This window comes from Microtus pennsylvanicus, chromosome 13 (genome assembly GCF_037038515.1).
Source record: "Microtus pennsylvanicus isolate mMicPen1 chromosome 13, mMicPen1.hap1, whole genome shotgun sequence".
Lineage (NCBI taxonomy): Eukaryota > Metazoa > Chordata > Mammalia > Rodentia > Cricetidae > Microtus > Microtus pennsylvanicus.
The window spans coordinates 79,775,230-79,796,953 of NC_134591.1; the positions used below are offsets into that span (position 1 = coordinate 79,775,230).

General features: G+C 54.4%; 1 protein-coding gene across 12 annotated transcripts in view; it reads left to right on the forward strand.

Moving 5' to 3' along the window:
- The window catches only part of Plekhg5 (pleckstrin homology and RhoGEF domain containing G5), a 45,639-nt gene that overhangs the window by 9,494 nt on the left and 14,421 nt on the right, over positions 1–21,724 (forward strand). For 4 of the 12 annotated variants that reach the window (XM_075946464.1, XM_075946453.1, XM_075946454.1 and 1 more), the window contains 2 exons: positions 5,095–5,171; positions 20,121–20,250. In XM_075946464.1, the coding sequence (XP_075802579.1) occupies positions 5,148–5,171; positions 20,121–20,250 (154 nt within the window). In that variant the 5' untranslated portion in view covers positions 5,095–5,147. Of the gene's footprint in view, positions 1–4,247; positions 4,377–4,504; positions 4,624–5,094; positions 5,172–5,736; positions 5,787–14,595; positions 14,791–20,120; positions 20,251–21,724 lie in introns of those variants that run through there. The other 8 variants (XM_075946457.1, XM_075946462.1, XM_075946460.1 and 5 more) reach the window with 7 other exon arrangements.

A 21,724-nucleotide genomic window follows, 5' to 3' on the forward strand; every position in this document is an offset into this window, starting at 1 on the left:
ACTCGGTTTCTTCATATATAAATGGAGGCAGTGATCATACTTCCACTCTCAAGTGTTTGAAAACAATTCTACCAAATAGAACTTTTTTTAGGTTTTTTAAGACAGGGTTTCTCTGTAGCTTTGGAGCCTGTTCTGGAACTAGCTCTTGTAGACCAGGCTGGCCTCGATTTCAGTTTAATTTTTAAATTATTTTATGTATGTGGGTGTTTTGCCTTCCTGTTTGTGTGTTGCTTGTGTGCCTGGTGCCCACAGAGGTCAGAAGAGGGCACCAGAGTCCCTAGAACAGGAGATACAGAGCCTGTTGGGAGCCATCGTGTGGGTACTGGGAATGAACCCAGGTCTTCTGGAATATCAGTCAGCGCTCTCAAGTGCTGGGCCTTCTTGTTCTCTCTCTCCCCTTCTTTAACTGCTTTTGTGTATGGCATATATACATGACTGTATGTATTATATGCATGTGGAGGTCAGAGTTTGATGTAAGGTGTCTTCTTCAATCATCATCATCATCATCATCATCATCATTATTATTATTATTTTGGCTTTGAGACAGGGTTTCTCTGTAGCTTTGGAACCTGTCCCTCCGCCTGCCTCTGCCTCCCGAGTGCTGGGATTAAAGGCGTGCATCACCACTGCCTGGCTGAAATTTTTTTCTAGAAAGACATTGTTTCAGCTAGGCCTAGTGGGGTTTCAGCATAGTTGGAACTAGATAGAGACCCTGTCTCAAAAAACTAAAGCCCAAACCAAAACAAACATCATTGAAATATTTTACCTTCTCCCCCAACCCCACACTAAGTCTTCAAGATGGGTTAAGGGACTGCTAAGGTGTATCAGTGGCAAAGAACACTCGCTGCTCCTGCAGAGAATCTGAGTTCACTTCCCAGCACCCAAGCTGGCAGGCTCACGCCCTTTTCTAGCCTCCGCAGGTACCTGCACATATGTGCATAAGCACACAAACATATACATACATACAAAATAAATTATTTCTTAAGGGATCTGGTTCGGGTTGCATATACACAGGGCACCCGAATGTTGAGCTTGCCTGGGCTGTCTCACTGCAGGGGCCAGTGGCTCCCATCTGGGACTAGCAGTTGCCACAAAGGTTTGACTGTGAAATGAAACCTTCAAGGGAGCAGGCAGAATTCCCTTCGGTGCTCAACACGTGAGGGCTGCTCTGGGAGCTATCTGGAGAGGACGGGGAGAAAATAATAGGTTGCTTCAAAGGCACAGCCCAGGACAGGGGGTGGGGCGGGTCAAGCAGGGAGATCCACCTGGATCTAAAATGTGTTGCAACAGGGCAGAAACAGCATTCCTGAGCCAAGAAGAATGGGCAAGACTTTGTTGGCCAGTGCAGAAAGGGCCTTAAAGAGAGCCCTGGAAAGTGCCCAAGTAGCCCTGGAGGGGCTGGTGTGAGCCACAGGGTGTAGCAAGGTCTCTGGATGGCGGCGGTTTGAACCGATCCGAGACAGACACCACTTGAGAACTGGAACCTTCTGGAATATGGATCTAGAGCTGCCAGGCTCCTCTGGTTTGTCAAGGGGAGCCAACAATCTGGATTTTTATGTAAAATCTACTGACTTTTCAAAGTTGGCAACCAACTGAGATTCTTTTGAAACCTTGTGCTCAGCCAAACAAAACACGTCTGCCGGCTCTGGCTTCTGCCTAGTTCTGGTAGAGAACGTGCTGCAGGGTGGGGGGTAGCGGGGAGCCAAAGCTGGGTGTCCTGTGACTAACACAGGGGGCGAGGAGCTAGTGGGCTTGTTTCCTGGCTGAAGGACCCTGACTTTCCTCAGGCTAGCAGGAGCCAGAGGAGCAGAAGGTCAGCTGGGTCATTTTAGACTCAGGGAGATGATCTCTAGCGTGGTGGGGCTGGGGGTCAAGGAAGAGCAAATTCAGAGTTCCAGGTCTGCCTGGGGCCGAGTTAAGGTACAGGAGCCCTGGGTAAGCTCAGGACAGGTAGCAGTGGCGACCTCCTCATCCTCTCTGCCCCGTGTCTTTCCACTGACTAGTTTCTCCTGAAAGCCCCCTTCTCACTGCTTCCCAACAAGCTTGAGGCTTCCGGTCCACTCAGACTGACTCTCTAAGCCCTCAGGGCCCAGTTCAAACTCTCATGAGAACAGATCTAATTGGCCAAGCTAGCTAGGCTAGGTGGCCACCTCTGCCCAATCAGTGTGTTCAAGATATGACAACCAGAAGGAGGTGTCCCCTCAAGTCGCCCTCCAGGCCCACCCTTTCCACCTAGGTTTCAGGGACAGCAGATTTCCTGGAAGGGAGGTCATGCTTGCCCTGGGCAGGGTTGGGGGGGCATGTCTGTCTCTCTGCCTGCTCCCTCAGCCCAGGCACCACTCTGGGCCCTGAGACACGCCAAAGTTCTTCTCCCATGAGACTTTGTGCTTTGAACATGAGCCCAGGAGGCAAAGGCCATAGCACCCAGAAACATGAGTGAGGGACACGACACTCCAGAGATACATCTAGAAGTACATCCTCAGGCTGTGGCCACCACAGTCTGTCTGGTGGCTTGTCCTGGAACAGGTGCAGCAGGACTTAAAGGGCACAGGGTTTCTGGTGGCAGAGGAACAACCGAATGTCCTGAGTAAGGAGCCAGATAAACAAAAGGTGCACATCTGTAATCCCAGCTTCTAGGATGAGGAGCCAGGATCGTCAGAGATTCTAGGTCATCTTCAGCCTTTTCATGAGTTCAAGGTTGGGCTATATAAAACCCCGGGGAGGGGTTTGGGGAGAATGAATAAGGACTCAGAATTCTGAGGTCTTTGGGGTCAAAGGATGCTAGAACCTGACTGATATTTTAAGAACCCAGAGGCCTGGAATCTTTCAGGAGCAAACTCTTTGGGCAGGATGCATGGGAAATACCCCCCATGGCTGCTGTAGTTGTGAACGTCGTCGAGTTAGCTAGCCCCTGAAAGGCAAGGCTGCTGGGGTCAGCTGGACTGGTGACCCAGATAGCCTGGTCAGGGTCTTCTGAGGGTCAGTCCCACCTGTGCGCCAGGACAAGTGACCTGGCCTGCTGGACAACTGAAGAGGCAGAGACTCCGAGAAGGTCCGTGCTCTATGGTGTGTGGCTGGACCAGAGAAAGTGAGCCAAGTTGCAGGGATGGTCTCAGCGTCTTTAGAGAAGCCTGAGGGGCGGCTGCAAAAGCTTTCCTCTCAGCCCAAAGGCCTCAGGTTACTCAGCACCACAGCCCTTTGCCCCAGGGCCTCTCCTTACCCTGAGGAGTTTTGTTGTTCTACAAAAGTCTCCCTTCTAAACTGGGTGTGGTGGCCCACACCTTTAATCCCTGCGCAGGAGCCACAGAGAAGAGATGACCTTTGTGAGTTCAAGGTTAGCCAGAGCTATTTGGTGTGTGTGTGTGTGTGCTTGCTGATTTGCCAAAACGTGCACGCAGAGAGGCCGGAGGACAGTTGGATTTCTCCTTCCATCTTGGGTTGGGGGTCAGACTTGGGCAGCAAAATCCTTTATCCTGGGCCTCTTAAACAAGGGTTTAAAAAACGCTGTCCCTGTGGGGAGTGTGGGAGTGTGGGAGTGCACGCCTTTAATTCCAGCACTCCCGAGGTAGAGGCAGGTGGATCTCTGTAAGTTCGAGGTTACACAGTGAGTCCCTGACTCAAAAACAACAAAACAACCCAACAATAAAAGCTGTCCACCTATTGGTAATCTCATTTCCATAAACCATTAGGGAAACCTTCCTAACTAGCCGAAAAAACCCAGCCCGTGAGGGCCTGCCGGGTTGGGAGGGGCGGTCTCTGAGTGCTGAGCTGCTTGGGGGAATGCTGGAAATTTTGAGAAACTTAAGTTCTGTGTGTTTGCTGAGCTGGGAACACTAAAACCACAGCAGCTGCCTTTCAAGGAGGCCACCCGCCCCTGGCCCGCCCACCTCCACCGCGTCCTTAGACCCTGGGACCGCGGGTGGCAGCCTTTCAGAATGAGTGGGGGTGCGGCATGGAGCAGTGGGGGTGCGTGTGTGTCGCCGACCCGCGTGTCTGGGTGCAGGAGGCGCCTTCTCCTTGGAGGCACTTCCGGCCTCAGCAACAGCCCCCTCTGCCACCGCCGCCGTGCGGCCCACGATGCAGGAGGCCGAGAGGAATCGGGGGGCACTAGGCGCGCGCGCGGCCATCCGTGGAGAGGCCTGCGGGGCGGGGAGCAGGGCCGGGCCTGGGACCCCACCTGGGACACACCCCGTCTCTGGGGGAGGCGCCGTCGGGGGCCGCCGGCTCCCCGCCCCCCGCGGGCCGCCCCGCGCTCCTCCCACCGCCCACCTGCCCCGCCCCGCCTCGCGCGCCAGGCGGCCGCGGCGCTCGGTTTCCCCGCTCCCGCGCTCGGTTCCCGGCTCCCGCGCTCGGCTCCGGGCGGCTCGGCGCCATGGGTGAGTGCGACCCGGCGGACGTCTGCTCCCGCCCTGCAGGCCGGCTGGTCGCCAGGGTGGCTCGGAGGGCTCCGCGCATGGTGGGGGCCGGGCCTGCCCCTGGGGAGGGCCTTGCTGGAGCCCGGTGGACGCCGGCCTCTGCACCCGGGGCTGGCTGCAGCTGCCCTGCCCTCGCCCCTGCCCCCTCGCTGCGGCGCCCCAGCCCCCGAGAAGAAAAGGCATCAGCTTGGAGGGGGCCAAACTCATGGTCAGAGATGGACAGCGGGGAACAGAGGTCGCCCCAGGCCTCGGGAAGGGAATGTCTAGCTTCAAAGGGTCTGAGTTTAGTGAACTAGGCTAGGAAGGGCATCCTGGACCCTTGAACCCCTCTTCCCTCCCCGTGGCCCTGCCTGGAATAGCTTAGAAAGTCTGGGGCCCCAGGAGACCATTGAGTTACCCCCCTCCCTCTGGTGGGACTGAGGGAGGGAGTAGCTGATTTCCAAGGACTCCCCCCTGGAATCTGGACAATTTTCCCCAGGGAACTACACAGAAAAAGGCTCTGCAAACAGATTCCCCTGCAGATAAGTTGGCATTTAAAAGAGAAAAGGACACTGACTTCCTTTGAAGGCAGGATTGAGCAGTCTGCCCTACCAGTTCCCTGGTCTGGAGGCCACCAGGGCCCAGGGGAGGGTAGGTCCCCGCCACCATCCATGAACTGATGCCCTCTGCTTCTCCACAGAAGACCAGAGCCCAGCAGAAGAGAAGGGGCTGCGCTGCCAGAACCCAGCCTGCATGGACAAGGGCCGGGCTGCCAAGGTAGGGGACTGGATAGCTTGGGGCAGGGAGGACAAGTTTTCACTTCCCAGGACATCCATGGTCTCCTTGCCAGGGCATAGCGGTGCCCTCTGGATTCAGGGTGGCTGGTTTAGGAGGCGAGGTGTCCATGGCGAGGAACAGTGGAGTGGGGGGACTTTAATCAAAACAAGATCAGCCTCATGGGGTCCTTGTCACTGCCTGAGAAGATGGGAGCCACAGCGGAAGGGAAGCGGTCCCCAGGGTTTGCTTCGGCACCTGGCCGCACTTCAGACCTGGACGTTGTTCTGGGGTACTGTGGGGCTTGAGTACAGCCGTGGAGATGGCAGAGGGGAGGAGAGGGGGGCCACTGGCCTTGGATAAACTGAGAAGAAGGGAGCCAGGGAGAGAGGTGGCAGCAAGAATATCTTTTGATGCCCTGGGCTCCATGCCACACGTTTTCTGTGCTTACCCGAGGCTGTGGCAGCTCAGCAGGGAAGGTATTGTCACTCTGCTTTCCAGATGAAGATACCGAGGTTCGGAGAGGTCCCGTGACTTGGACAAGGCCCCACACTCCTAGCACATTTGTGTGACAATAGCTCTTGAGAGAGCTGTAGCAGCTTGCTCCTCTCTTCTGGGGTAGGTCCTGGCCTCAATCCCCTCACCTATGGAATAGATGAGGAAACTGAGACTCAGGCACTGAAATGGTCGACCTATGAACACATGGCCGGCTAGTGGTAGTCTGGGGATCCGAACCCAGGAGTCAGGTGTGCAAAGCCAGCGCCCACGTTCCTACCGCTACGCAGATTGGCCCTAGCCAGCTGTGGGGGAGATTTAAAATGCCGCCCCACCGCCACCATTCATCCGGTACAGGGGGCCCATGGTCAGAAGGAACATGAGGACTGTTCTGGGGGTGGAAAGAGAAGGGGGCGGCCTCCAGTTGCCGTGGTCACCAGGCAAGGGGGCGGCAGTGATGTCAGATACAATCTGCTGGCACGGGTGGTGCCTGGCATTGGGCTCTGGTGTTGGCTGGCTGCCTCTCCCCCAGATTGGCAAGCAAGCTGGCCAGTGCTCCCTCAGCACATCTGCTGGGAGCCTGAAGCATCTGTCCTGAAGGGGTGACAGAGGGACAAGACACACTGTCCCACCCCCCACAGGGCCCCAAGTGGCACGAGAAGAGGGCTGGTCTCAGCAGCTGGCCCTCTGTAGCCTTCAGACATACCCTGGCCTGCTGGGTTTCAGCTCAGCAAGGAGAGGATACCCTGACGGAAGTGGAGGTATGGGCGGTAACAGGACGAAAGCAGGAGTGGGCCAGGGAAGGGGATGATGAGGTAGGCAGAGAGGACAGGGACTGGTTCGGGGAGAGAATGACGAAGATTCTTGTTGGTGCTTTGACTTAGCACTGTGGTGATGTACCAGGTGCCGTGGAGAAGCTCAGACTCAGAGAGGCAAAGGAACCTGCCTACGTGGTGGAGCTTGTCCCAGGGTGAGACTCTCTGAGGATAAGGTCTCAATCTCCAGCTGCACCAGGAGCTGCTAGCAGGAAAGGCCGTCTGCAGACAGGGCTGCACCTGAGTCTGGTGGGGGCTCCCTTGGGTGCTGGGACTTCTGAGATCTGCCTCACCCCGGCTTTCCGTCTCTGGAACTCACTGGAGCCAGGGTAACCATGGTGGACTTTCTTAAGTCAACTCTGGTCCTGGGAATAGGCGGTGTGGAGACAGAGAACAGAGTGAGCAGGGGAGGGGCGTTGGGAGAGCGGTCCGTAGAGGACAGACCCTGAAGAGAAGGAAGGTGGGCTGCATTAGGAGCACTCTACGTGTCCTGTCCTGAGTGGCAGGGCTGTATGCCGTGGAGACCCTAAAGAGACGTGGTACCGCTTCTCCTTGTCCAGGATGAGGATGCATAGCTCATACTGTCGAGTTCCAGGATTTCTTTGCAATTGTCTGACCCTGGGCAGTCCAGTGCGCCTCTTTCAGTTGTCCGGGATGAAAAGAAGCCCCTTGTGTAGCGTGCTTAGTGCAGTGCCCGGCGTGCATGCCACGGCATATGGGAATGCTCGATGCCGTCATGGACTTCATCCGTACTGTGTGGGGGGAATCAGCAAGCCTATCTCCCAGGCTTTGGGTGTGCCCTCTGTGTCTCCCTGAGAGAGAGACTTCACAGGGCTCCCTACCAGACTCTGCCCGACAAGTGCATATTACACACTGGGGGTGGGGGGTGACCAAGGCAGGTGAGTGTCATGGGTGTCCTTAGCCCTCCCACAAAATAGCCATAGGGCGGTGACTGATGCCCTGTTCTTTGCTGGGCCTCCTTGTGGCAAGCGTTCTGGTAAGTCTGCTCCACAATTTGGGTCATAAGGGGACATGGCAGAGGGCCGATACTGGACCACTGAAGGATTTGGGAATGTTGACGTAGAAGCTGTGTTTGCTCAGAATCCTGTGCTAGCCCCAGCGTGTGCCTTGTGCCAGCAGCCCACTCTGGGTGGTAGAGGCAACTCCATTTCCGCAGAGTGACCAACACGCTGTGCCGATGACTCGTCAAGGCAGGGCCTGAGCCTCAGTCAGGACTTCCTGCTCTAGGGTCCCAAACAGCCACCAGGGAGAGAGGGAGAGAGGTTTTGCTCTTTAGGGCCTGGCTAGGGAGGCGAGATTTGATTCTATATAGAGACGTTTTCAGCGTCTGGAGCTGTTCCTCCATTGTCTAGTCATGAGCCCCCCCCCCCCGTCCTTGAGCATATTCAAGCAGATGAGGAGCCTAGGATTGATGGAGTGGGTATGGATGTAACCCCCAGAGTTCTCAGTGTTGTGGAGTGGAGAAAGGAGTAATCTGGGGTTGTGTCCAGGTGAAGGCCTGTGTCCTCGGGGCCGAAGGAGAGAGTGAACTGCACCTGTGATGTCCCTGAGCAGGGGTAGGTGGGATGCCATGAGCAAGGTGACAGGATTGGCCTGTTCTCTGGGCAGTGCTTTGGGAGTGAGAGCCAGGATACCAGCTTCCCTTGGGAATGGCCAGGTTTGGGGGCTTTTGGAGGTGATGGTCCTTTTAGAGGCTGGTCAGCTGTGAGCGGGTGGTGGTCCCGTCACTGCTGAACAGGGCAGGACCAGAGAAGCCATGAGTGTCGATTGCCTAAGCTGTGGCTAAATAATCTGAGGGAAGCAATTGAAAACTCGGGGCACCTGCCCAGCAAGTAAGATCAGAGGAGAGGAGTTGCCTGGTGAAGTCCAGTTCCACAGAGCCAGTGCTGGTAGTTGGAACCCCAGCTCTACCCTTCTGGGGTAAGGAAAGAAGGTTGGGTCGTTTGTTCCACTGTGGCTCTCTACCCCCCAGTCCTAAGTAAGTTACAGGCTGCTGAGAGAGGAGAGCTACAATCCACCCAGGGTGACAGGCATGGGCCAATTGCAAAGGGCCCCAGCCAGGCATGATGGTACATGCCTGTAATTATAGTATTCAAGAGGTTGAGGCAGGAGGATTATTGTGAGTTTGAGGCTGGCCTAGGATGGATACATAGCAAGACCTTTTATTAAAAAAGAAAAAAAAAAGCAGGGCTAGAGAGATGGCTCAGTGGTTAAGAGCACCGGCTGCTCTTCCAGAGGATCCAGGTTCAATTCCCAGCACCCACATGGTAGCTCACAACTGTCTGTATCTCCAGTTTCAGGAGATCTGGCACCCTCACACAAACACATGCAGGCAAAACATCAAGGCACATAAAAATAAATAAATCTTTAATAAATAAAAAAGCATAGAGGAGAGGGAGACTGGAGAGGTGGCTCAGGGGTTGCAGCACTGGCTGCTCTGGGAGAGGACCGGGTTCTATTGCCAGCATCACATGGTGGATCACAACATGGGGGCTAACACCCTAGTCTCTTCTCCAGCACCGGGCACACACCTGGTGCACATATATACATGCTGACAAAACATTCCCACACATAAAAATAAAAACAACACACCAGGTGTGGTCGCATGCCTTTAATCCCAGCATTCAGAATACTAAGAACTCGTGAGTTCAAAGCTAGCCTAGTCTACATGGAGAGTTCTAGGCCAGCCAGGGTTATACAATGAAATCCTCTCCAAAAGGGGGTAAGGTGACTGGAGAGATGGTTCATTGGTTAAGAGCTCTGGCTTCTCTTGCAGAGAACCTGGATCCAGTTCCCAGCACCCCAATGGCAGCTCACAACTGTCTATAACTCCCGTTCCAAGGGATCTGACACCCTCTTCTGACCTGTGTGGGCACCAAGCGCACCTGTGGTGCACATACGTACATGCAGATGAAATACTTACACGTCAAATAGAAATCAATGCGTGTTTTTTGTAAGGAACCAGAGAGAGGCAGGCACACCTCTGGGACACCCTGTTTAGATACCCAGAAGCCAGTCTGATTTGAGGCAGTTTCCTCATAGACTCAGGCTGCAGGTGCTTCAGCCTGGTCCCCTGCTTGCTCCTGTCGGGACAGCTTCTTGTCACAGCCCCTCCTCTCCCTATGTCCTCTCTTGAAACCCGGGTGAAGGACCGGGGACTCTGACTGCTATAGATGGGTGGAGTGCCAGCCTGTCACATGCCATGAAGCCCGCTCTTCACTCCTGGTATCCAGGATCCTAGCTTATCCCCCAGAGCCACCGCTTGGCCTCCTGCCACCCTCTGGTTGGTGAGCAGGATTTTGCCGTGACACCTTATGTCTCAGCCTGATGGGTGAGTCAGGGCCCGTGTCTGCTGTTCTCCTTGCTCTGGGCTCTGCACCTCTGGGTTTGACGTGTGTAGCTCAAGCCTGGGCTATAAGGAGGAGACAGTGTCATCCCTCAGTGGTCCAGGTTAGGGGGCCTCACAAGGCCTGCAGTTCCCTGCTTAGGGTTCCCGTTGACACCTCTCTTCTTATTTAATGAGGGAATGTGCTCAAACACTGCTCCTGTGTCTGACCGTGGGGTGAGGGCCACTGGCTAGTGAGGGTGGGGATGTAGGGAATGACCCTGTCCCATGCGGGAATCCCGATTGGTCTCAGATGAAAAGGTCCCTGGGGGCCAGCAGGGGTCGCAAGAGGCTGTGCCTCAGGCTGCCTGATGAACCAATGAATGAGACCAATCTGCCAGTCTTGGTGGGAGACAGGGAAAGAGAAGTCTAAGGGTCCCTAGGCCCTACAAATGCTTCCCCTTCCTTGGGTGACCCTCCTCAGTGACCTTGCTCTTGGGTTTTTACTGTTCCTGGGTCCCACATCAAGGTCCAGTGCCTACTAGGACACAACAGCTGTTGTGGAACATTCTAGTGGTGGCCGGCCAGCGCTGCCTTCACACAGTGAGAAGATTGCTGCCGCTGGGCGAGAGCAGGGCTAGGTGGGGCACAAAACCTCTAAGGATTCCTTCCTCATGATCCTCTGGAGCGCCACTGGTGAAGCAGGTCCCTGGAATCCGGGTGCTGCCTTAGGGGGGGTAAAACTCACAGACCGCAGCCCAGCCGGGACCTTGGCTAAGGAAGGGGCCTGTGCTGAGGGAGCTGTAGTCTGGCTTCTGCTCCTGTGCCATCTGTCTAAGGTCAGGCTCTGCCTCCAAGCAGGACTGGAGACCCATAGGACAAAAGGGTGAGGCCCAGCCTTCGGGAAAGGAAGAGGCCCGTGAACCGCCTGCAGTCAGAGCTGCCTGGCAGAGCCACCCCACCCTGACTGGCCTGCCCACGCATGCAGGCTCCACCCTTGGATATCTGAGGTGGCGGGTAGAGCCCTGGGCCATCTCTCAGGGGAGCCCAGCCCTGCTAGAGAAGCCTAGGGCAAGTGTGTCTTTCAGACAAGAACCCAGGCTGCTGTTTTGGGGCCATCTGCTGTGTGCCGAACACCGAGCTGGTTCCGCGTCCTGCCCCAGATCCATAGTTCCTACTGGATCCAGAACTCCTCTTATTCCAGGCTGGCCCTGTGTGGACCATCGATGGCCACAGAATCCTCTGACTTTCTGGGGTTGGGGAAAGTGTCCTAGAGAGGAAAGTGCCTGCTTGGGGTGCCTCAGAGACTCCAATATTTATCATCTTCTGCATCTGGTTTCTGGGTATCAGTTTCAGCAAGGCAGCCCTGACTCACACCCTGGAGCCAGGCTGGTCTGGAAAGGGGCCCCCTTCCTCAGGGAGCCAAGGGCCAGGACCTCAGGTCTGCCCCTTAGCTCCTTGCAGTCTGTTAGGTGGGAGGCTTTTCCCCTTTCATGGCAGGAACTTTGGCTCTTTCCCTCACCCCCACTCTGTCACTAACTTGACCCTACATTCTGGTCAAGGGGCAGCAGTTCCTGGTCCCCTAAGCAGCCCTCCCCCCTCCCCCCCCACGCTAGAATAGCCAAGACAGAGAATGACAAGAGCCCAGTCACTCGGAAGTCCTCTTGAGGTAAAATGTCTTGGCTCCAGTGATCTTTACTTTCCGGGACTTAGTTACCCTCATACCATTGGGATTCCCTCCAAGCTGTCTTTGAGCTCTGCTTTCTTCTCCAGAAGGTAGTCTTCAAGACCTTGTCCAAACCAGCACTTAGCCTGTGCTATGCCCCGGCCCCACCCTGGGCCTGAGCTGTGGGCAGCAGTTCCAAGCACAGACGTGCATTTGCCGACTTGCGTACTAGCCACCTTGGGGAACCTGCCGCCTCTCGGGCCTTAACTTCTTCCTGTTAAGTTGGGGACAGTCACTGTCTCCACAGTCTGAGTGGGATTTGATGCTCAAACTCCTGGACAGGAAGTTGGGAGGACTCAGTGGAAGGCAGTAGCCCTCTGACCGTGGGACAGGCTGAGGACCACCAGAATTTGAATGGAAGCTCACCTTTCTGAGGCCAGCAGGCCCAAGGTCACCTATAGGTTCCAGGAAGAGGGAGAAATCCTTTTAGTTAAGCTGTGGGGAAGGCTCTGGTTGACCCGTGGCCCCAGGTGGGATAACCTCCCTGAGAACTTCTCTGTCCCAAGTTCTTCGTTAGCTGAAGACCCTTCCTTTGCTCTTGCTTGTGGTTGTGTGCTGAAGGCCGAGGACACCGAGTGAGCCAGAGAGCTAGGCCGCTGGCCTCTGCAGGAAAGAATGACGGAGAACAAGGAAGCAGAATAATGTCATGTTATAAGAAAGCTAAGAAGGGATTCATTTGACCTTAGGGACTAAGGAGGAGGCCACGGCGTTACTTTTGAGAGTCCTTTGGGGAGGTAGGGTTGGGGCCCTGTGCCAACCATTTGAAGGTCGAGAGCACATACAGTTCTGGACGGAGGGGTGAGGGCTCTGAGCTTGGGGAGCCCTAGGGCTGTCAGCCAGAAGGCCAGAGGACAGATGACTACATGGGACCACCTAGGAGATGAGGGCAATCAGTTTCTGGTGAGATTTTTTGTTTTGGTTTTCAGGGGAGTTACTTGTAGATGGTGAGTGATCTGGCTTTGGGGATAAAGGTAGCCCTTGAAGTGAATGCTTAATTGCTGCCCTAAGAACCATCTCAGAAGTCCCTGCTTCCTGCTGTCTTCCACGGTGTCAGATGCAGGGGCTATCTAGGGGGTAGATGTGCCAGTTGGCAGTATGTGGTCCTCAGAGGGGACTGAGGAGTGCCCACAGAAGCGATGCCACAACCTGAGTCAGAGGTCTGCGTTTAAGCCAGGCATGGTGGCTCACTCCTATAATCCCAGCGCTTAAGAGGCCGAGGTAGGGGGCTGGAGAGATGACTTAGCAGTTAAGAGCACTGGCTGTCCTTCCAGAGGACCTGGGTTCAATTCCCAGCACCCATATAGCAGCTCACAGCTGTCTGTATCTCCTGTTCCAGGGCATCTGACACCTTCATACCTGTGCATATAAAAATATAAAATAAAATAAAAGAGGTTGAGGTAGGAGGATTGGCTCAAATTCAAGGCCAACCTTGGCTGGCTGCAAGAGTGAGATCCTGTCTTTGAACAATGCTCTGTTAACAAAGCAGGGCTTGGATATCGTTCCATCAGTAGAAGCTTGCCTAGCACTCGGTTCCCAGAACTGGGGAACCAGGTGTGGGTCTCTAGAATAGCGGAATTTATAGAATGAATCTCTTTATATAGAATCACTATGCGCCAGCTGATCCAGTCATGGCGGGCTGTGACTGGAAAGTCCAGGAGTTCACAAGACTGACTTTCTCAGCTGGTGTATGGTAGACTCTGGAATCCTGAAGGAGTCTTAGTGCCAGGAAAGGAATGGACTTGCTAGCAGGCAAAAACTTCCTTCTTCCATGCCCTTATTTGGGCTTCCAGCAGGAGGTATGACCCAGATCAAAGATGTATCTTCCTGCCTCAGAGGTCTGGATTGGAAGTGGATTCATCTCCTTCAAACCAAGCAAATCATCATCTCACAGGTGTGTCCTCCGTTTCTGGGTTGTAGTTCATTCCAGATGTAGTCAGGTTGACAACTGACATCCATTAATAACGCTCGTGGCCAGGCGGTGGTGGTGTGGGCTTTTAATCCCAGCACTCGAAATCCCTGTCTCTAAAAACAAAATTGAAACCGTGGTGATCGCAGCTTTCTGGAGTTTCTGGAGACCCTGTCTCGAGGTCATTCTCAGCTACACAGTGAGTTCTTGTATGAACCAGTCTGGGCTTAGCCATGACTCTGCACTTGTTTTTTTTAAGTCTGCTTTATCCCCTAGGTAACGGGAAGGGATAATAGTGGTGTCCTCCGCACCCCTCAGCTGAGAGGTTTTGGAGCTTGCCTTTAATCCCAGCACCCAGGCAGAGGCAGGCGGATCTCTGAGTTTGAGGCCAGATTGATTTACAAAGCGCGTTCCAAGACATCCAGGACTGTTAAACAGATCAACCCTGTCTTGAAAAACCAAAACCAACCAACCAAAAAATTAGTGCGGCCCCCCACCCCCACCCCGCTTCCTTGGAATGAGTGTAGAAACCCTTGATAACCAGAGTGGAGACAGTCCCACCCCCATGGGGGGGGGGAGAGCTGGCGGCTTGTCATGTTGTGTTGAGCGCCCTCTGGCGTCAGTGCCCCGTCCTAGCGATACCAGTGACCTCCCGCGAAAGCCTGCCTGGCTGAGGGGTTTCCCTGGCCCAGCTCCCGGGGGACAGCTGAAGATTGCCCAGCTCCTCCACTCTTTCTCACCAGCCCTCCCCGCACCTCCCGCTTCTCTCCCAGGTCAGGTGTTGCCTTGGAGTCTCTACCTCTGCCCCTGGAGCAGAGATCCCCAGGCTCTTGCTTGGGGTTTATATGTGGGTGTGTCTGGTGGGGGTCCCCTAGAACCTTGCATGGAGCTGGCATGGGACTCAACACAGGATGCAACAAGATGCCAGAGTCCCAGCAAAGAGTTGGCCCAGGGCGGGATCCTAAGGGATTTGATCCTTAAACCTGCTGCACCCGTCTTGTGCTGTGTCTCGAGCCCCTGGGGTGGGCTCAGTCCCAGAGGCAGGGTCTCCAAGCTGTACTCAAAGCTGAGTGGCTCTGCCTGGGAGTGGCTGGGGTTCCGCGGGGTGTCACCGATCCAGCCACCCCCTCCCAGGCGCTACTGCACAATGGCAGGAAGCGGGGCTGCGCGCTTTGTCCTGAGCGCAGTGCAGACCGCCGCTTCCTCCAGCCACCATGGGGACAGGACCCGGCGTCTCCGGGCGCCGAGCAGCAACCAGGCCGGGCTCCGAGCTGCCCTCCCCAGACTCCCAGTCCCCCTGGGTCGGGGGTCACACCTGCAGCAGCGACAGCCAGGTAGGGGGACGTGGGTGGGCCAAAGACTAGCGGGTATGCTTAACTGGGTCCTCTCTGTCCCCCACTCCAGAGGGCCAGGGTGGCTGAACCTGTGAACTGTATACAGCTGGGAGTGGGGGCTTGAGAGGGGGGTCCCCACCTTGGGATTAAGAAGCTGGTGGGCAGAGATGCCCCTCAACCCCTGGGCCTTTTGTGTTTGCTGCCTCCGGACACACCTGTGGGGCCCAAGCCGCCCCTCCCCCCTTCCTTCCTCTGTCCCACACCCTCAGGCCCTGCTTCTCCTGCCCTTAGTCTAGGCCCTTGTGTGAGCAGGGACCCTGTTTTCCGAGCTCCGTGCCTTGGCCTAGGAGTGGGGTGGAAGGGGGTTGGTTGTGTCCTCTGTGTGTGTGTGTCTGTCTCCAGAGGAACTTCCCTACCGACATGCTGACTTTCTCCTGTGGAGTGGGGTGCTGTTTCATATGGAGGTGGGTTTGGAGGACAGTAAGGAAGTCGGGGGATTCTAGGAAGAAAGATCAGAGAGTCTAGCGCCAGGAAAGAGCCTACTTTAGTTAGTGCTGGGAGACTCTGTTACTTGGCAAGAGGGATATGAGGAAGTGGGAAGGCTACCCAAGAGGGCTTTGCCAGGCGCGGCCTCAACCTCTGATCTGAGCTTGTGATTTTCTCTGGCGATTCCAGAACAGCCTGCTTACTTTGTATGGAAACTCAGGTTCAGTTCCTGCAAACTGACCCTGTGGGTCCCTTGAACCTACACTATAGGCCAGGAGAGGTGGAGGCAGCAATCGCTGCCATGTCTGATGCATCAGCCAGAAGGCACTGAACAAATCCGCTCTTGCTCCTGGACTTTCACTTTTGAGACAGAGTCTCACTGGGTATCTCTGGTTGTTCTGGAATCACTAGGAATAGCAGACTGGTTTTGAACTCAGAGATCTCCGGGACTCTGTGTCCAGTGTTGGGCATAAAGGCCTGAGCCACCTCGTCCTGCCCGAATCTGCTGTCTTGATGTTGACTTAATTTAAAAACAGAATTGTGGCCCCTACTTGGGAACCCTTCTCCTGAACACACGACGTAGAGCAGTCCTTACTGTCTGTCACACTGAGCCAGAACCAGGCTTAGCTGGTGTATAGGCTGAAGTTATCCTAGTCAGCAGGGGGGCTAGAGCCAGAAGCCTGGCAGTGCCTGACAAAGATTGAAGGGGAGCAGGTGTCTCCCCCCCAGATCACTGTCAGGAGGAGGCTCTTGAAGCTGGGAGGCCCCTAACTGAACAAAGCCAGGCTGTTCTCTGCCTTCCCTGGGATTTGTGGCTGTAGGCAGGTACGTGTTTTCCTGCCTTCATTAGCAGTGGATTAACACAGGAACTGGAGCTGGCTACCCGCTGTCCGGAATCTGGGTCATCATAATGTCCATTGCTGCCAATGCACAGGACTCAGTTCCTGTCATCTCCCCTGGGGCAAGTGGGCCACCTGCCGACGGTCCTTTCTGGGGGAGAGGAGAGACACAAGAGCGCGAACACCAAGCCTCAGACTCAGATTGGTTTCTTCCTGGAAGCCACCCTCCCTCAAGGCTAACTCGGGTCCGCCTCCCCCTCCCATTTATTTCTCCATTGTCTGGTACCTGGCGGTGGCAGGAATGAGACTAATCTGTGGTCTGGCGCTCCACACGCTGGCTTCAAGCCCTGGCTCTGCTGGGTGTGCAACCTTTGGCAGTTTGTCTTCTGAGCTTTACCTGTGTAAAGGAGGTTGAGAGGAAAGGACAGAGAAGACTTGAACGCAGCCCCTGGAAAGGAGCTCTGACTTTCCCCTACCTTCCCGCCACTCCCCACTTCCGTCCCTTCCTCCGCTGTCTCGGCCATCTTCCGTCTGTCTGTCATCGTGGACGTCTCTGTTCAGGTACTCTCAACCAAACACCCTCCAGTGTCTCACTAATAAACCATACAAGTACTGAGCTGGCAAGATGGCCCTGTGGGGGAAAGGCACTTGCCACAAAAGCTGACAGCCTGGGTGTGTCTAGGCCTGGAGATAGGCTTTTGAGTCGGGTAGACTAAAATACCAGTCCTTGTGGGGCTCACCGTGTGGTGGCACCAGGGTGGAATATTCAGGAGAGGAAGGGAGCAGGGTTGCCAGGCTGGAGACAAGGTAAAGGGAGGAACATTAGCATCACAGGCTCTGTTGGGGACTTTCTGTTCTTACTCAGAGTGAGGAAGAGTCACTGAGGGTTCTGAGTGGATATGCTGTGAGTCCCTCTGACCACCCATGGACAGCCAACCAGCTAAGGGCTGGGGAGTTAGCAGGCTAGGATTCCATTTTTCTGAGATACCCTCAGGGCAGCAGCATGAAGGCTCAGCTGTTAAAAGCACTGGCTACTCTTCCAAAGGACACAAGTTTGAGAGTCCTTCCTAGCCCCTCAGGTACTTACAAGCACACCTGCAACTCCATTTCCAAGGGACCTGGCGCCCTCTTCTGGCCTCTGTGGAAACTGCATGCTCACGGTACACATGTTACACATGCAAGCAGGCAAAACACTCACGTGCATGACATAAAATGAACCTATAAAAACAAAAAGGGAAACAGCAGGGTCGTTCTCACCTACATAGTAAGTTGCAGGCCAGCTGGGGTACACGAGAGCCTCTTAGCCCTCCCTTTCCTGCCCAGGACAAAGAAAAGGGAAATCCCTGTAGCCTGCACCACGGCAGGAGTGATTGATTCAGGCACAAACCATCAGTGTTTGTGGTCACCCTTGAGGTGACCGGAGATGATGGCAGATTCAGTGTGAGCCATTAACTCTTTGCTAACTACCAGGAGCAGGTAGAGGGCAAGGTGGCAGTTAGGAGCACTGGCTGCTCTTCGGAGAAACCTGGTTCAGTGCCTAGCACGCACGCTGGGTGGCTTGAAACCACCAACCTGAAACTCTTCTACACTCCCACCCTCCCCGCCCCCTCCCACTCACACTCACTCACTTTCCTGGCCTCCATGTGTGCACGCACACACACAAACTGTAAGGAGGAAAGGGGCTTTAGGGAGATTCCCCAAGTGATCGCTATATCCAGTGTTCTGATGAAAAGAATCAGTGATGTTCTGTCCTGGCAAACATTCAGACACCTCCAGAGAGTCAATGTTATGAGTAAAAAAAGAGAAGCAAATGAAGATTCTTGTGTGAGCCTAGATTTCAGTCGGGTTCAGGGTGGGAGGGTTTGCGAAGGCCTTGAGCCGGTTGGGAGAAGACTTGTGAGCACAGAGGACAATAGTTGGGCTCTGTCAAGGTTTGGACATTGTGTGGGGTTTTGAGGAAAATCTTGCCGGCACAAGTCCCAGCTATTTGGAAGGCTGAGGCAGGGGGATCATTTGTACCCAGCCTGGGCATTGCAGGAAATAACCTGTTTCTAAGTCAATAAATCTATACATAAACAAGAAAGGGGAGCTGGTGTACCAGATGGCCCAGAAGGTAAGAGTGCTTGCTGGGAGAGGCTTATGACCCTGCGCAATCCCTGAAACCCACAGTGCGGGGTAGGAATTCTTTTTTTGTTGTTTTGTTTTTTGAGACAGGGTTTCCCTGTGTTCCCTGAAACCCACAGTGCAGGGTAGAGAATTCTTTTTTTGTTGTTTTGTTTGTTTTTTGAGACAGGGTTTCCCTGTGTAACAGTACTAGCTGTCCTGGAACTAGCTCTGTAGACCAGGCTGGCCTTGAACTCAGAAATCCATCTGACTCTGCCTCTTGAGTACTGGGATTTAAGGCATGTGCCATTACCACCCTCGAGAATTTCTTCTTAAAGGTTTTTCCCTGATCCACGCGCGCGTGCGCGCGCACACACACACACACACACACACCTTTAATCCCAGCAGGCAGGCAGATCTCTTGAGTTTGAGGACAGTCTGGTCTATGGAGTGAGTTTCAGAACAGCCAGAACTGTTACACAGAGGAACCCTGTCTTGTCTTGAAAAAAAAAAAGAAAAGAAAAGGACATCAGCTAGGACTGGTGGTACAGGCCTGTCATCCTAGGTCCTGTAGGGAAGCCTCAGGAGGAGGATCACAGGTTCTTGCAGCTTGGTGAGGCCGAGAAGAGAGTAGAGAGGAATGCTTCATGGTTGAGGACTTACTGGTTCTTGTTACTCAGGGCCGTGTGGGATTTCTGCACCAGAGACACAATGACAAAGGATGAGAGGAGGCAGATAGTCTCAGAATCCAGAAGGCTGAACTATTCTTATAACTCTCTGTGGGCTTGAACTATTTAAAGATGAAAACTGGGGGAGAGCCAGGCACCGTGGCTCATGCCTGTAATACCAGCGCTAGGGAGGCTGAGGCAGGAGGATTGCTTTGAATTTGAGGCCTGCCTGAACTATAGAGCGAGGCCCTATCTAGTACTCCCACCATCTCAAAACGAGAAACCTCTGATAACCCAGATCTGTCACAAGGCCAAGGCAGGGAGAGTGGAGAATTGCGTTTAAGCCGTGAAGACGGATCCTGTGCGGCTGCGGAGGGGGAGCCTGCCCTGTGCTGAGGGAGGGAAACCTGACCATTCAGGAAATGGGAGGTCTGGGGTGAAAGTGTGAGGGCAGATCTGGGAGGAGGAGCTGGCTGCAGATTGGATCAGGGCCAATCATAGGAAGACCCGATTGCCCTGGGTGTGGACATGGTTGGAGGCTGTGGGCTTCTTGCTAGCTTCTGGTTTTTATTTTGTTTTTTTTGATATTTTTAAAAATTTTTGTGGAAAAGCAGGAGGCGAAGTGGGTCTGCGTTGGGGCCAGGCCATTTCCTAGGCCTTGGGCAGTTAGAAGGTTACAAAGCCGACAGCTCTCTAGGAAGGGGGAGGAAGAGATAAATATAGATAAATATGATAGATACAAATCTAGTCTCCAGGCCTGCGGGTGTGTGTGTGTGGTGTGGGCATGCGTGTGTGAGCCACAGCACCTGCTTTGGACTCCTCGGGAGCACCGCGTGTGTCTGTAGCAATCTAGGTGGAATCTACTATTTGAGACTCAGGCAGACCACAGAGCCGAGAGCCGAGGGTCCAAGCAGCCAGACTTTCATGCTAATCACAGCTTAAGGTGTTCTGATACTGACTGAAGAAGTCTCAAGCATCTTTCCGAGGGCTCTTCCTGCCAGAAAGGTCCGGTAGCCCCTGCCCCACCGTTGATCCTTTGAAGTCTCAGGAGCAGGGCTTGTTTTTCGCTCATTCCTTGGAAACAGGCAGTGGGTGCCCCGGGAAGGCTGTCCAGATGACTCGGCTAAGGGGAGCAGAGGGCATCTCATGGAGAAGATGGTGGACGACCACAGCGGTGGTCTGAGTGTTGGTGTGTCTCTCCGGAGCACATTCTGACTGCACCTTTCACCCACAGGTATGCCACCATGCTGATTGCCAGCAGCTCCATCGCCGGGGGCCCCTCAACCTGTGTGAGGCCTGTGACAGCAAGTTCCACAGCGCCATGCACTATGACGGACATGTTCGCTTTGACCTGCCCCCGCAAGGTAAGCCTGAGAGCAGACCTGGCCTGGTGGAAGTGGTGCTTGGTTAGCTATTGGAACCCTGGTAGGGAGGGCCACGTGAAGAACACAAGAACGAAATACAAATTTACAGATAAACCTCCTTACCTCCCGCCGCTGTCCCTGCCGCTGGCCAGGGTCAGCACAGGAGCCCCCTTTCTTCCTCATTCTGCCTATCTTTGAGGCCAGCAGCTTCTGGGCGAACTCTCCACACCAGGCCACTGGCCTAGGAGAGCAGGTTGGTGGCCACTGTGATTGGAAAGAACTTGGGGAAGGGAATCAGAAACCTCACTGTAAGAATATTTTCTAACGCGAGCTCTCTGCCGACGCAAAATCCCAATCAAACCAAATTAAAACAAACCAAATTAAAAGATACCCAGGTTTAATTGGACTCCTGTGCCCTCAGGGTGGCCCAAGGGGAACCGGAAAGCTGCCAACGCGACCACAAGAAGGGGAGGGGCGGGGGGGGCAGGACCACATGTTTTTTTCTTTTGGGGAAGCAGTTTAAATAGCCATGGGGAAGTGGTCTTGACCTTTCCTGGGGAGGGGTCAAGGTTCAAGGGGCACAGGGGTAGGGCCTCCAAAGATGGAGGCCAGAGACTGGGATTTACATTCCAGACTGTTTGTATAAGGGGTGATAGGAAGCTGAGGTGATACTTATGACCAACATTTAGGCTCTCTTTGGAAAAGGGGCGTTGACTCAAGTCTGGCTACTTCCTGCGGGCACGGGAGACGTGTGTGTGGGGAGAGCTGGGTGTTGGTGGGTCCACACAGCGAGAGGTGTGGCTGGAAAGGCATCCTGTACACTGTCATCCTGGAGATGCATCCAGGCATCTGCTTCTTAAAGGAGATAAGAAGGCAGGTGTCTAGGAGAAAAAAGAAATTGTTATTACCTGTCTTGTTTGCATCACCAAAGATGAGTGTGCCAGGATGAGGAGCAGATAGGCCCTTCATTGTGGCATCCACCGTAGGGTGGAAGGTCCTGTCTGCTGGACAGACTAAGTGTCCTGAGTAGGTGCCCACTTGAGCCTAGAGAGTTGGTACCAGCATGGGTGTCCCAAGAGCTTGGCAGCTGAGGGGGTGGTGAGGATTACTGTGTGAGGTCCTGTCCATCGAGGTTCGAGAGACCTAGGAGTTAATTGTTTGAGGAGTACTCTGTCCCCTGGGGAGAGTGGGGCAGGTTTAGGGGCATTAGGGTCCGTTGGTGTGGTGGCAGGGAGACAACTGTCAGCGTGGGAACGGAGAAGGGACCTTAAAAGGGAGAGGTAGGGTAGGTACCCCGCCAGTGGGGGAGTTTGGACTGGGAGGTGATGGTTAAGGAGAAAGGGCCTTCCATAAAGCAGCTCAAAAGGGCTCAGGCCCTAGGGGAATGTGGCCCTGAGGTGAGTAAAGGCAATGGGGAGAAGGAGGCCAAGATAACCTGAGTTCTATGGAGAGCTTGATTAGCTGTTGTTTGATG